General features: G+C 40.3%; 1 protein-coding gene across 1 annotated transcript; it reads left to right on the top strand.

The window, feature by feature from the left end:
• The first annotated feature begins 4072 nt into the window (after positions 1-4072).
• Positions 4073-7903, top strand: LOC114427024 (GTPase IMAP family member 7-like). The gene is made up of 2 exons (XM_028394718.1): positions 4073-4210; positions 6696-7903. The coding sequence occupies exons 1-2, from the start codon at positions 4177-4179 to the stop codon at positions 7661-7663; spliced, it is 1002 nt and encodes a 333-aa protein (XP_028250519.1). The 5' UTR covers positions 4073-4176; the 3' UTR covers positions 7664-7903.
• Positions 7904-13541: the final 5638 nt, after the last annotated feature.

Below are 13541 nucleotides of genomic sequence, written 5' to 3'. Positions count from 1 at the left end.
TGGTGTTATCCTTCATGCGTCAGTGTCCCTGCTATCTGAAATAATCTCTGCAGGGAAGAGTCCATGATTACAGTATATATGATGGATCACTGTCATATTATGGTGATGGATGTAGTCTGCACTGAGCATATGTACAGTAGTTGAGCTACAGTTGTAATATCATAAAGAATCTGTTACTTTGCAGGTGAACTTTATTCACTATTAAGTACCACATATATATAAAGAGGTAACTTCTAAAGGAACCCACATGTCTTCACTGTCTGTATGAGGACTTGTAGTTCTTATACACCTGAGGCATTCTGGGTCCCATCAGGACCGTCACACACCAGTAAAGGGCCTCCCTAAGTGTATCTAATCATGTGCATAACAAACTGCTGTGTAGTGGGAAAAGCTGGTACTCTGAATGCACTGCTCACTTTCCTTACCTCCTCCCAGGGGGAACAGTAGATCACTCTCCCCCTCCCTAGAGGGGGTAGCAGGCCTCCATAGCTCCCACAGGATAGCAGAGCAGCTAATCTGTCATTCCACTCTCTGCAGGACCTCTCCCTTATTAAAAGTTAGACTATTTCAAGAGTATAGTCATCATATAAGGGGCTCACCTTGCAGGTGAAGTGACACATCCCAGTGCAGCGGTGTCAGTCACACACTGTAGCCGCTCATTTATCACTTAAATCAGGACTGAACCACTAGACACATTGATTCAGGCTGTATAAAGTGCAGCAGAGTCATTTGGGCAGTGATGAAATGTGCAGTTTTTAAATGGACATTTTTTTACTCAAAAATCCTTAACTGTATCTCTCATGTACAATAGGCAGGTCCTTTGCTTGGCTCCAAACTGTCACCAAATGCGTTGTGTTTACATTTAGAATTCCTGAGAGGCACCCAGATTAGTCCATCTGTTGCAACTTCCAGAGATTGCAAAGAGGTACACCCTTGCGTATATAAGATGCCACAATGCATTTCAAAGCAGACACCATGAAAAACACACTTCGCTCTGTAGACCTCAATGATGAATCAAAGAGAATTCAGGTGTGTTTCCTGTTAATACAGACATTGTTCTATATGCTAAACTTTGCACTCCTATCGTTAAGTCTTAATTGTCGAGAAAACAACCCTGTAGTATGAACAAAGACGTCATACGTCCGGGTCCACTGGGACAGTGTCCGGGTCACATGCAAAAGCTGTATGTAAACAACCTTCGAACTACGAGACCTTTGCTCCAAGTTTATTTTTGACATGGCTACAAAGGAATAATTAAAAATCTAATGTTCTAATACCGAAAAATCTGCCAGTGGGTCAACATTAGCTTACTTTTTTAAAGTCATTTCCTTCTTTTGTGTCTTTTAGTCATGTTTTTAGAAATCCTGAAAGAAGCACTGAGAACAAAAGTAATGATCTCACTATAATTATACATTTTTTTTACATTTTAACAACTATAGAACTTGTGATGGCTGATTTTTGTTGCAGCACTTGCTATATGTGTGTTGCATCAGTATTTCCAGCACCTTTTGAATGTGTTAATTCCCATCACTGCATGCCGTACAAAGGTGAGCTAGCTGTGAAAACTGACAGGAGCAACAAAGAAATAGGCTGATCAAAATCCAGGCTGCTTGGCTCCTGTTGGCTTCTGTGAATAAAACTCCGTCCACTTACCTCGTCAAATCTTACATGAGACAGGATGAAGTAAAAGAAATTCAATGTGTGGGTTTTGACACAATTTAAAAATACATAATAAAAAGAAAAAAGTTGGGATACAAAGTTGTGAATGTCTAAAAATACAACTAAAGTGTTAAAGAGTGACATTAGTTCCACGTCTAAAGAGCCAGCTTTCCGCCTCTTGACAGGTTGCCATGAAGGCCGCGGCCCCCTCTGCCAGTTCTGAAATGTCACAGTATGCAAATGCTTCATAAGTTTAACCGGCTGCTCTTGAACCTTTCACCCCCTTTAAGCATTCCCCACTGTAATCATGGGGAAATGGACCTCCGCGGAGCCTTTAAATCCCCTTTCAAAGAGTGTCAGACAATGGACTCGGGTGCTGTCTGAATCAAATTCATTTCAAGAAGCTACCATTCTTTCAGTGTGGACAAAAAATGATTCAGCAGTCTAAAGCAGACATGAGTTGTTGAAACAAAGACAGGCCATGGAGCCAATCAGCCTAGTCAAAAGACTATTACAAAATGTAAATACTGGGCACTTGACACTTAATTTAGCAGTGTGTGTGTGTGTGTGTGAGGGAACACACGTCTTAATCACATTGTGAGGACTTGGTTGAGTTTACACAGACACATGGCAGGGACCTTCCTCTCCTGTTTGGGGACATAAAGCCAACACAACCAGTGTATATGTCACTGTGTGACTCAAAGTGTGTGTGTGTGTGTGTAGATAGATGCAATGGTAAAGTCAGTCCTATGCCTTTTTGATAATCCTCAGGCAATACTGACACCTAGTGGCCAGCATAGTGAAAACGTTTCTGGGTGTTTTTACTGGGTTTTTGTTACATATTCTTGTGTTGCTCATCAATTGTTAACTCTTGACTTGAAGAGTCACTACAATGTTTGTACTCTATGTACAATAACAAATAGCTGCAGATCATTTAAAGAAGGTCATGTGACAGCTAGTCATAAGTAGGTCAGTCATATCTAATTTGTGATGAGATAGTGGAGTCTCTTTAAATAGCAGCCATTATCTTCAGCGTGTCAGCTCCCTTCACATTTACAGTAAGGTAGTCCTTGAAGTCATGAGAGATAATACATAAAAAATGGTATGTGGGAACAATGTAGTGCTCTCTGCGCCCGAACCAAAAGCACATGGAGAAAGACGAGTTGAACAGGTTTGCCTGCACTTCTGCTTCTGTGGCCTCAAGCGCTACAACAGATGAAAAAAGATATGAACCGACAACATGTGTTGAATGGCTTGGTTTGGTTGTTGCAGGAAGGGTTATTTTTGATGGAGTGGAAATAAATCCTAACATGGCAAATCCTAATTTGTATTCATTTCTACCTTTTATTGATAAATGTTAAGCAAGAGAGAGATGCTGGAAACTACAAGAAAACAGTGTGTTCGTCCTTAGCCCTACATCTTTGATCTCAACCTCTTCTCCTTCTTGAACTACTGCATATGCACTAACATACCTTGTATAAGTTTTCTAATTTTTTCACTGTCCATTTGTTTGTTTCTTCCACTATAACAATATATAATTAATGATAATGAATTAAATGCAATAAAATACAGTATATACATATACATAAATATACTGTATAATTATAGTAGTCTTATTGTTAAAAGTCACATGATTTAGTGAGTAATATTTGATTTTGGATTCCTTAAACCTGCTGCTGCATATTTGCTACAATTACACCATTTGTTTTCATAAAGAGTAATCCTTGAATGCATCATGCATTGTTATGCGGTTCCGCTGTAAATGATTGCAAAATCTAGGCTTAAAATTGTGATATTTTATTTGGAAAATCAGTAAAAAAAATAATAATAATAATAATAATTCACTTACTTCCCACCAGCACATGACATAACAACCAAAATAAAATAAAATAAAATAAACAAAATAAAATCCATTTGCCTCCTTACACAGTGGTGTTATTCAGGAGACGGCTGAGACACCTTGTCATATAGCTGCTACAGTATTATCACAAAAGCTGAAACATATAATTTAGTGGAACTAAAAAAATGCCTGCACATCCTTTGTAACACAAACCCAACACAACCTGTGTTTCAAGAGCCGCTGGGTATAAACCATCAGACATGCAAGGAATGTTTCCAGTCAGTCAGCCGTGCAGTTTCTCATAATTGGGACTACACTTCCAGCAATTGGGCATTTGGCATTATTAAACCCACGTTGCTCCACAAGAAATTTGCCCAGTATGTTGTTTTTTTTCCCCACTTTTGGGAATTACAGAGAAAGAAAATAGCATTTGTGTAACTGCATGGGTTACAGTTTTAGGCTGCATGTGAATATATGTGTTAAAATGAGTCATTTTAGATTACTAAAGATAAAAATAAAGGTAGTTCCTTCCTTGTTGCACTTCCTTTAAGAAGAGAGAGAGAGAGAGAGAGAGAGAGAACGCCCATGTTGAAGTAAGAAAGGTGTGCGTGTGTGTGATATAACTATTCATACAGAACAAGACACACAGGAAAACAACAGGATACTACAGGACATTTATGCTTTTAAACATGAGTGGGCTGACCTATCAAGGTAAGAAAAAGCTTATTTTCCTGTGAATGTGCATGTTTATTATATATTATTACATATACGCCTTATCTCACAATATTCAAGAACTATGCAAAGTGCTCAGTTTGAAATTTTAGGCTTATACTGTGACACACTAATATTGCAGCATTCATGTTGCACATTATGTGTAATAGACCCTTTCAGCGTGTACCCTGCCTGTCACCCTATTGGCTCCAGCTGACCTTTGACCCTGTAGTACAGGACAACGTGGGTTAAGTTTGATATAAAGGGCTAACAGATGATGGTCAGTAAGATGAAATGTGTTTGTTCACGGCACTTGTGATGGTTGTAAGTAACTGACTCATTTTGGGATGCGCACAGGCGGCGTACTGGATACAGAGTTCATTATGTAGTAATTAGTATTTTTTTAATGACTATGTATTGATGAAACTAATCAACAAAACCAAAACTGATACAAGCAATAGAGAGCCAACACTCTTGTCTCTGCATATCACAAATACCGAACTGGCAGAGGAGCATATTAAAGCATGACAGATGAGCTTGAACCAAACACAACAAAAGGGACTTTTTCTAGCTTACATCTGTCTTACTGTAAGCTGTGAGCGTCACACCCTAAAACTGTAGCTAAACCAGAAAGTCTGTTTGTTTTTTTTCAAACAAGTTAAAATTGAAATGACAGAGCGAGGCAGAGATGACCTGTTTTTTATCGGACAACCCTCATAAGTTAGCATCTTAACAATAAGCCAACTGATTTTTTTCATTTTTTCATTTTTTTTTTCGTTTTGGGATTGTTGCAGGTAACAAGCAATATTTATAATATTTAAAAGGAAAACTTGGATAATCTCTGAGATTATAAATCCAAAACAAATTTTCTTGTAGATAAATGTAATATTATTGACTTTCTTTTTGACTTTTTACCATTTAAAGCTCTTGCTCTCTTTTGTTTCTCTTTTAATTTTAGTGTTAACCTCTAACCATAACCTCCCATACTATGTTTTTTAATATTTTTTTTAATTTACTGGAGAGAAAGAGAATTATAGACTCGGGACCTATTGTATTATATACTGTATGTGTACATACATTTGTAGACAAAAAGTATAGAGTAAAATGTTAAAGGAAATAAATAATAGCATCCACAGCCTATACTTATTAGAGCCCAAATATATCATCATTTTCACTTGCATGGTGCCTTCAGGAGCATGATGATCGCAGCTGTTTGGCTTGTTAAAAGCTTTGCAAACCTGTTAACATCAAATATTCACTGTCATCATGCCATTAATGGCTGTTGGTGTGTGTGTCTTCATATTTTAACTGCCTCAAACTAGTTTTTAATGAGTGTATTGAAAATTCTACTTACTTGAACTTTATCACATTTTATTGCCTTAAAACCACAAACGTAAATGTATTTTATTGAGATTTTATGTTACAGACCAACACAAAGTAGCGCATAATTGTGAAGAGGAACTAAAATGGCTTTCAGAACTTAACAAATCCAGTGTAAGCAATCGCCTTCAGAAGTCACCTAATGAGGTAATAGAGTCATGTGTAATTTAGCCTCAGTATAAATACAGCTATTCTGTGAAGGACTCAGTGGTTTGTCAGAGAATACTATGTGAACAAACAGCATCATAAGGACCAAGGAACTCAGCAGACAGGTCAGGGATAAAGGTGAGGAGAAGTTTAAAGCATGTTTAGGTTATAAAAAAAAATCCCAAGCTTTGAACATCTGAAGGAGCACTGTTCAATCCATCATACAAAGATGGAAAATAGTATGCTACAACTGCAAACCTACCAAGACATGGACGTCCAGCTAAATTGACATACCAAGCAAAGAGAGCACTGGTAAGAGAAGCAGCCGAGAGGCCCACGGTCACTCTGGAAGAGCTGCAGAAATCCACAGCTCAGGTGGCAGAATCTGTCTTGTACTCCACAAATTTGGCCTTGAACTTTTTTACCTAAATGCAATGAGCTATGTGTGGTGGAAAAGTAACACTGCTCATCACCCTGAACACACCCATCCCCACTGAAACATGGTGGTGGAAGCATCATGCTGTGAAGCGGTGTTTCTTCAGCAGGGACATGGAAGCTGATCAGAGTTGATGGGAAGATGGATGAAGTTAAATACAGAGCAATGTGAATGAATGAACCTTTTTAAAATGCATTTTTCTGGATGTGTTTTTGTTGTTGTTCAGTCTCTCACTGTTCAAATAAACCTACCATTGAATGTATAGACTGATCATTTCTTTGTTAGTGGGCAAACTTACAAAATCAGCAGAGGTTCAAATCATTTTTCCCTAACTGTATGTGCTACCATGTTGGTCTTTAACATAAAAGTGTGATAAAATGTATTTAAGTTTGGTTAAATTCAAACTTAAGGTTGTATGAATACTCTCTCAATGCTATACACACACACACACACACATGGAGTATGTACGCCATCCCTGAGAGCTCAGCACTGTATGGTGAAAAGTGTATTTCTGTCCGACAGGGTTCGGGCCTGCTGTAGATCCAAATGAAAGGAGAATTATTCTAGTTGGGAAGACTGGTGTGGGGAAGAGTGCAGCTGGAAACACCATCTTGGGCAGAGAGGCCTTTGAGTCAGAGCTGTCTCCAGCCTCCCTGACGTCGGAATGCCACAAAGCCAAAGGGGACGCTGATGGTCGAAAGGTCGCTGTCATTGACACGCCCGGCCTGTTTGACACGAATTTCACTCAGGAAGAGGTGCTGAAGAGGATCAAGATGTGCATCTCTCTGTCTTCTCCTGGTCCTCATGCCTTCTTGGTGGTTCTTCAGCTAGGCAGGTTCACCGAGGAGGAACAGGAGACTGTCAGAATGATTCAGACCACTTTCGGCGTAGATGCGGACAAGTACACAATGGTGTTGTTCACTCACGGAGATCAGCTGAAGAAGCAAACCATTGAAGGCTTTATTTCAGAGAGTCCTGTCCTGAAAGCCTTCGTTAGACAGTGCTACAACAGATACCACGTCTTCAACAATGAAATCAAAGACCCTGTGCAGACCAGCAAGCTCCTGGACAAAATCGATAAGATGACTATGGAGAACAATGGAAGCTACTACACCAACGCAATGTTCGTGAAGGCAGAAGAGGCCATAGAGAGGGAGAAACAGCGACTGCTCAAAGAGATGGAGGAAGAGAGGAAGAGAGAGCTGGAAGCACTGAGGGCCAAATATTCAGGGAAGACCTACAACAAGGAGGAGACGCAATTGCACATGAGATACGAGTACAAAGCCAGAGCACGAGCCGAGAAATCCAACGATTTTGTCAGTGGTCCTGCGGTAGCTGTGGTCACAGCCTGCGGTGCCGCCATCGGGGGCATACTGGGAGTTGCAGGGGGGCCAATTGGTGTGGCGGTCGGAATTGCAGCTGGAGCAGCGGTTGGAGCTGCTGTTGGCGTTTTGGCTGTGAAAGTGTCAGATCGCTGCCATGTGCAATAAGGATTATATTAAACGTAGAGAACCTACAATCACTGCACCTACATCTCAGAAAAGAGACGGGACGTTCATATCACGGTCCACAACAAAGTGAAATCACACTAACTGGCTTCTATTATTCTGCATATATCATAATCCTCATGTATATGGATATATTACCTAATTTCCGTAGGAGGATCAATAAAGTTAATCTTAATCTTGATCTTAATATTATTTTTAAACCAACAATCAATGTAAGATTAATTAATTAATGTAAATAAATCCTGTGTAGCTGTATATGGCAATCCTGCGTATTCATTTCTTATGGTGAGTGTCACGTATATAATGCAGAAGCAAGAGTTCTGAGCACACTGCCAATGAATAGACAAAATGGAAAAAGCAGCGGTGCTAAAGTTAATCCTTTTATCAGCTTTTCTGTCATCTTTTGCATATTGTGGTGCAGAGTTCTGCCATAAATCAAGCTAAATTATGTTAAAAGGCTCAAAACTAGCATACAGAGCACACAGGCTTTAGCTTTGCAGCCTAAAACTGGTGCTCAGGCATATGATTACACAGTGATAAAATAACAACTGTGCATGGAGCCACGATTACAGTATGCTGCTGATCCCTTTTACCTCATTAGCTGCTGTCTTCACTTTTATCAATAGAAAGGGACTGATGTTTTTACCCTGGTGTGGGCGGGGCCTAAATGCATGTCTAACTGAAAACATTTGCACGTGCTGATCTTTAGATTGTGACTAAACTGGAAGCACCTGATTTAGTTTTAGGTAAACGTATGTGACTTCATTCTTTGAGAATTCTGCTTTATGCTGCTTGACATCCTGGAAAAGGAAGAAACCATCTGTGATCATAAACATGTATGAACTTCAAAATTTCATAAAGTGCCAGAGGGGAAAAGAACAACAAAAGACGTTGCTGTCTTTTATCTCTGCAGGATCGCGGAAACAGAAATCCAGCGATGAGCTCCGAATCATTTTGGTGGGGAAGACGGGAGGAGGGAAGAGCGCAGCGGGAAACACCATCCTGGGAAGAGAAGCGTTCGAGTCGGAACTGTCGCCATCTTCCTGGACAACTCGGTGCAATAGAGCCGAGGGAGAGGTTGGAGGTCAAAAGGTTGTCATCATCGACACTCCAGGGCTGTTCGACACTAATGCCGATGAAACAGATGTGTTGAAGAAGATTAAAAGGTGTGTTTCTCTGGCTGCTCCTGGTCCTCACATCTTTCTGGTGGTGCTAAAGCTGGGCAGGTTCACCCCGGAAGAGGAAAACACTGTCAAGATTATCCAGAAGACTTTTGGTACATACGCAGATAAATATTCACTAGTGCTATTCACACATGGAGACAGACTAAAGAAGCACACAATTGAGAGCTTCATTTCAAAGGATGAAAGACTCCAAGAGGTGATTGACAGGTACAATGGCAGATATCACGTCTTTAACAATGAAGTGGACAAGCCGGAACAAAGCATAAAGCTGCTGGAGAAAATCAACACAATAACTATGGAGAATGGCGGCAGATACTACACAGCAAAGATGTTCAGAAAGGCAAAGAAGGCCTCGAAGAAAGAGGAAAGGAGACTTTCAAAGGCGCTGAAGGAGACAGAGAAGCAGAGGAGCAGAATACTAGAGGCTGAAGTGGAGATGGAAATGAAGTTATCAGGGCGGTCAGAACGTGAGAAATGCATCCTGCAGTAAAGATGGCTTTAACATCAAATGTTGTCAAGGCATGGTTTATTTTGTATTCAAGCACTATTTGTCAGACAAGCAGCATCAAACATTAATAATAGCAGCATTTGTAGCATTAGAACAAATGTGTTTTCTCTGTTTGTCCAAATGATTTACCAGTAATGTATCAAGCAACACTCCAGGGATGGTTCATAATTTAGGATCACTTGTGTTATAATAGTACAGAAATGGCACAGTGGTGAGAAATGACATAGTGAGAGCTGAGGATTCTAGCATCAAGTGTAACAGAGATAATGTCCTGGTGTAGGGATGTGACATTAGGGGACATTAATACTTTCATCCACAAGGTGGCAGCCAAGGCAAGCATTCTCCTGTGAATCAGATGCATCACAAGAGAATGTGACAGTATGTATGAGCCTGCTGCAGATATTATTAAATGGTGGAGTTAATTAAAAAAACATTACAGTCTGAGGGTTCTTGTGAATTCTTTAGATGTATATTGATGTTATATTAATACTGCTATTGGGACCGTGTCTTAATTTCAATGTTGCACAACTTCACTATGTACCTTTATGATAAAAACACCACATTTTATTTTAAGGAAAACACACACTGTATTACAATATTCTACTTATTATAACCATAACATACATTGACCAACAACAATCACACAAGACACGCAAACAGAGTTAATGCCATACAATGGTGGCATATCAGTGGATGGAGAAACAAAGAGAGGAGAGCACAGGAGAGCAGCTCAGTGCATCATGAAAGGACCCTCAGCAGGTTCGTCTAAGGGATGGTTCAGGGTCTCCTGAGCCTGAAGATCTGACAACATTTAAACCTAAACTTAAAAGAAGATGAAATGAGGCTCAGTAGTGTGTGTGACCTCCACGTGCACGTCTCCTGGTGTACTGGCCTGTCTCCTGGTATCTCCTCCATGCTCTGGACACTGTGCTGACAGACACAGAAACCTTCTTGCCACAGCTCTCATTGATGTGCCATGAGCTGCACTACCTGAGCAGCTTGTGTGGGTTGTAGACACCGCCTCGTGCTACCTCTAGGGGTGAGAGCACTGACAAAATGCAAAAGTGACCAAAACATCAGGCAGAAAGGATGAGAGCAGAGAACTGGTCTGTGGTCAGCACCTGCAGAGCCTCTCCTTTATAGGGCTGTCTTGATAACTGCCTCTCATTTCCACCTGTTGTCTGTTCCATTTGCACAACAGCAGCTGAAACTGATTCACAATCAGTGTTGACTTGGAGTTACATTGTGTTGTTTAAGTGTTCCCTTTATTTTTTGAGCAGTGTATATATATCTTGATATATGATCCATACTTGTGCTCTTTATTTGCAACCCCTCTGCCTGGTCTGATATCAAGCACACAACATTGTGACAATGGCTGTATCAAAAATAAACCCCCACTCATGTACTGCATTATATATGTGTCTTTGCCATTTTATAGTGTTCTCCAAATGAAGACTGTTCATGACAAAGTTTAAGAAGATTGACTGTAGTGTGGCGACACGCTGGTGAGATGACCAGCTTAATTACACGTAACAGCACCAACAACGCCACCTCGGGAGAGTGGCGAGGACACACCAGTGATGATTATAATCTCAAAGAGAAGGCACTCATGTTCGGTTATTTTTGATTAGAACCAATAAAAAAATACTGAAGTGGCAGCAAAAATAATAAGAAAACTAATGAAACCAACAATAACAAACAAAACCAATAACTGCTTCCAAGCAGGTCTAAGAAAATAACCGAAACAAAAATAAAAAAAAAGAAAAGAAAATTAAACTAACATAAGCAGCAAAATCAATAAACCCAGAAACACAAGGCAGTGATTTTGTGTCATTACATTAGTTACATTAGTGTCAGTGAACCAGGATGTCAAATCTTGAAAGTGAAAGTGGAATGTTCTTGTTATTTCAACATGCATTTGTACAATGTCTTCTGGGAATAAGAAAAGTGTGCTGCTATTTTGCATGTTAAACTATTTTAACTAACTGACAATTTACTATGCAGCTATTTATCACAGAGCTGGAACAGGGCAGGCACCTCTTTGTTATATTATAAAGTCTTAAAATATTAATTTAATTAAGACTGAATTCGATGCTTTTTTAATTAAAATAAAGTGAGTCACAATTAGACATGACAGGTTAAAAACTCCACTACGCCTCTTCACAAGATAAAACTCTTCCTTCAGCAGGGTGTTGCTTCCAAAATGGACAAAAAGACATGTAAGGCAAAGAGAATAGAAAATAACATAAAATGTGCTCAGTGCATTAATAAAAAGGACTTAGTATGGCTGTGAAAAGGATACTACACTCAACAAAAATATAAACGCAACACTTTTGTTTTTGCTCCCATGTTTCATGAGATGGACTTGAAGATCTAAACTTCATTCCAGATACACAATATTACCATTCCTCTCAAACATTGTTCACAAATCTGTCTAAATGTGTGATAGTGAGCACTTCTGCTTTGCTGAGATAATCCATCCCACCTCACAGGTGTGCCACATCAAGATGCTGATCTGACATCATGATTAGTGCACAGGTGTACCTCAAACTGCCCACAATAAAAGGCCACCCTGAAATGTGCAGTTTTGTCTCACAGCAAAATGCCACAGATGCCACAAGCATTGAGGGAGCGTGCAATTGGCATGCTGACAGCAGGAATGTCAACCAGATCTGTTGCTCGTGCATTGAATGTTCATTTCTCCACCATAAGCCGTCTCCAAAGGCGTTTCAGAGAATATGGCAGTACATCCAACCGGCCTCACAACCGCAGACCACGAGTAACCACACCAGCCCAGGACCTCCACATCCAGCAGGTTCACCTCCGAGATCGTCTGAGACCAGCCACTCAGACAGCTGCTGAAACAATTGGTTTGCATAATCAAACAATTTCTGCACAAACTGTCAGAAACCGTCTCAGGGAAGCTCAACTGCATGCTCGTCGTCCTCATCGGGGTCTTAACCTGACTCCAGATCGTCGCCGTAACAGACTTGAGTGGGCAAATGCTCACATTCGATGGCGTCTAGCACGTTGGAGAGGTGTTCTCTTCACGGATGAATCTCGGTTTACATTGTTCAGGGCAGATGGCAGACAGCGTGTGTGGCGTCGTGTGGGTGAGCGCTTTGCTGATGTCAATGTTGTGGATTGAGTGGCCCATGGTGGTGGTGGGGTCATGGTATGGGCAGGCATCTGTTATGGACGAAGAACACAGGTGCATTTTATTGATGGCATTTTGAATGCACAGAGATACCGTGATGAGATCCTGAGGCCCATTGTTGTGCCATACATCCATGAACATCACCTCATGTTTCAGCAAGATACTGCACAGCCCCATGTTGCAAGGATCTGTACACAATTCTTGGAAGCTGAAAATGTCCCAGTTCTTGCATGGCCAGCATACTCACCGGACATGTCACCCATTGAACATGTTTGGGATGTGCTTGACCGGCGTATACGACAGCGTGCACCAGTTCCCACTAATATCCAGCAACTTCGCACAGCCATTGAAGAGGAGTGGACCAACATTCCACAGGCCACAATAGACAATCTGATAAACTCTATGCGAAGAAGATGTGTTGCACTGCATGAGGCAAATGGTGGTCACACCAGATACTGACTGGTTCTGAGTCCCCAGACCGCCAATAAAGCAGAAACAAAATGCACATTTCAGGGTGGCCTTTTATTGTGGGCAGTTTGAGGTACACCTGTGCACTAATCATGATGTCAGATCAGCATCTTGATGTGGCACACCTGTGAGGTGGGATGGATTATCTCAGCAAAGCAGAAGTGCTCACTATCACACATTTAGACAGATTTGTGAACAATGTTTGAGAGGAATGGTAATATTGTGTATCTGGAATGAAGTTTAGATCTTCAAGTCCATCTCATGAAACATGGGAGCAAAAACAAAAGTGTTGCGTTTATATTTTTGTTGAGTGTATTTGACTGTGACTGAACATCATTTTCTATTTTTTTTATTTTTAGATTTCAAGACATACACATACGATATTTTATAAAATATAAAACATCACAATATTTTTTTTAAATATAAAATGTGTACAAATATGTAATGATATACGTGATATACTTAATATAGTTTTAAATCAAAACAAGTTCTTAATTCCAAAGATGCGAATGAGTGGATGTCATGGTAACAGTGGCTATATAT

Source organism: Parambassis ranga, chromosome 22 (assembly GCF_900634625.1).
Source record: "Parambassis ranga chromosome 22, fParRan2.1, whole genome shotgun sequence".
NCBI classification, from domain to species: Eukaryota; Metazoa; Chordata; class Actinopteri; family Ambassidae; genus Parambassis; species Parambassis ranga.
Note: the sequence above shows the minus strand (reverse complement) of the source record. Positions and strands in the feature narration are given on the sequence as shown.